The sequence below is a fragment of the Propithecus coquereli genome, unplaced genomic scaffold (genome assembly GCF_000956105.1).
Source record: "Propithecus coquereli isolate 6110/MARCELLA unplaced genomic scaffold, Pcoq_1.0 Scaffold522, whole genome shotgun sequence".
NCBI classification, from domain to species: Eukaryota; Metazoa; Chordata; class Mammalia; order Primates; family Indriidae; genus Propithecus; species Propithecus coquereli.
The window spans coordinates 360,938-362,870 of NW_012151086.1; the positions used below are offsets into that span (position 1 = coordinate 360,938).

Here is a 1,933-nt window from a genome sequence, read left to right on the forward strand (position 1 = left end):
ATAAAATTATGAAGGTGCATTTTTGACATGTTCTTTCACTCCCGTGTTTTCTTTCCTTCTTAAGTTCTTTCTGACCTAGTTTCACTGATACTCTTAACATACTCATCTAGATCCCTTGCTCATTATGTATTCACTGTCTTTTAACTCCTTCTTCATATTTTTTAATCTAGTACCTTTACCAACATATTATATTATTAAATACTCATAGAAACTCTGAATTGAAAAGTAATATAAAATGTGTTTTGTCCAAGCCTTCTACTGTTCTTTAGAGCAAGATGGAGAATATGGCAATGATCACCAGTGGTTACACAATCACACTCAAAATTTCTACTGACAAGAACATTGCCACCCTAGAGATTGCAGAGGGTTTTGATTGAAGCTACATATATGATTATCTTGTTTTGAGTCACTCAATATATGCTATATTTGGAAATGTTATTTTGAGAAAGCATGAGTATATAAAATTCATAAGTAGTTCATAACCACAAGTCTCTATAATCGTTTAAAAATAAATTGAACCAATAAGAAGCACATCTCTGAAATGTTCAGGTCAAGAAAAGACTATGAGTATGAAACCCACAAACAAAGACACCATTTTTGTCTGACCAGTTCAAAGTAGAAAGAAACTATTATCTCCTTTGTAGCTACAGGCTATTTCTGACACTCAGGAAAAAAATGCATTTCCTTCATAAGGAAGAGGGAATGACAAACAGCTCATGGCAGATCAGCATAGTGAAGGAAGCATGGGCTTTGGAAATATCGATTTAATTTCAATTTCAGGCTTTGTCATTTGCTGTGTGAACATTCATAAACTACTCAAAATTTCTGAGCTTCAATTTCTTTATCAATAAGATGAGAATAATACTGATGGGATAATTCATGTTTCATAGGTATGTAAGTGTCACATTGAGAAATGATACTAATATGCTCAGTTCAGAGTCTGACGATTGTGGAGTCCAGGAAATGTAGGCTCTCCCATTCTCACTCCTATTAATTTATAGTTTTATGGCCCATTGATTTTATTTTTAAATCCTTATGTCATTATAAAATATCTACAAAACAGATCAAAATCTGTAGTGCTCCTACCCTGCACTGAGACCACTGATTTCTTCATCCCTCAAGGTTTTTGGTTTTATGGAAATCTTGGATTTGAAAATTTCAGTTGCTCTCTATGACTTAATTTGTCAAATATAAATTTCTGTGCTTGGTTTTACCTAAAGCCTTACCCTAGCTATTCCCCTGTATTCAACCTTCTTTAGTCACACCAGTATTCTCAGTTTATAATGAACAATACACGTTCATTTATTCTTTGGCTTATTTGATTTTGATTTTCTTTTACCTGGAATATCCTCTTTTTCTAATACACTCATGCAGAATTTGCAATATATAAAGCCTTAGATGAAAACCCTATCACAAAGTAATGTTCCCTTTCTTATTCCAGCAATATCTTCTACATTCTTGGTATACCTATAGGCATTATTATTAGAAAATGAAAATGTCATGACATATTCTGTTCCCTATTACTTTACACTTATTATTATTTTCTTCCTATAAGATTTTGAAAGGTTCTCAGATTTTATAATATTCCTTAAATTTTTTCAATGTGACTGTACTTTGCTAGGCACATGTTTGATATCCTGAAAGTAAAAATCAGGATTAATACCCCAGGGAAGGACAAAGAGATCAGAGATCAATAAACTGAGCCCTTGGGTAGGTAGATTCAGAAGATTTTGAATTTAGTCTAATGGAGTGTTTTCTACTTCCAAGGTTGCAGGAATTCAATGTCCCCCAAATGGGAGAAAGATAACACACGATAAGCTATTTCACCCATCTGAAAGCAACTCACCTGAAAATCCTGTTCTTATTTATTAGTAGTCTCCAGGGAAGTTCCCACTCAGAATTTACTTTAAAATTACTTAAAATGTTAAAGTTG

The 1,933-nt window shown here is 33.0% G+C and overlaps 1 protein-coding gene across 1 annotated transcript in view; it reads right to left on the minus strand.

Moving 5' to 3' along the window:
• LOC105820382 (olfactory receptor 5D13-like) overlaps nucleotides 1-1,370 on the minus strand; it is a 4,914-nt gene extending 3,544 nt beyond the window's left edge. Inside the window, exon 1 of the mRNA XM_012656857.1 lies at nucleotides 1,340-1,370. Within this exon, the coding sequence (XP_012512311.1) occupies nucleotides 1,340-1,370 (31 nt within the window). The remainder of the gene's footprint in view (nucleotides 1-1,339) is intronic.
• Nucleotides 1,371-1,933: the final 563 nt, after the last annotated feature.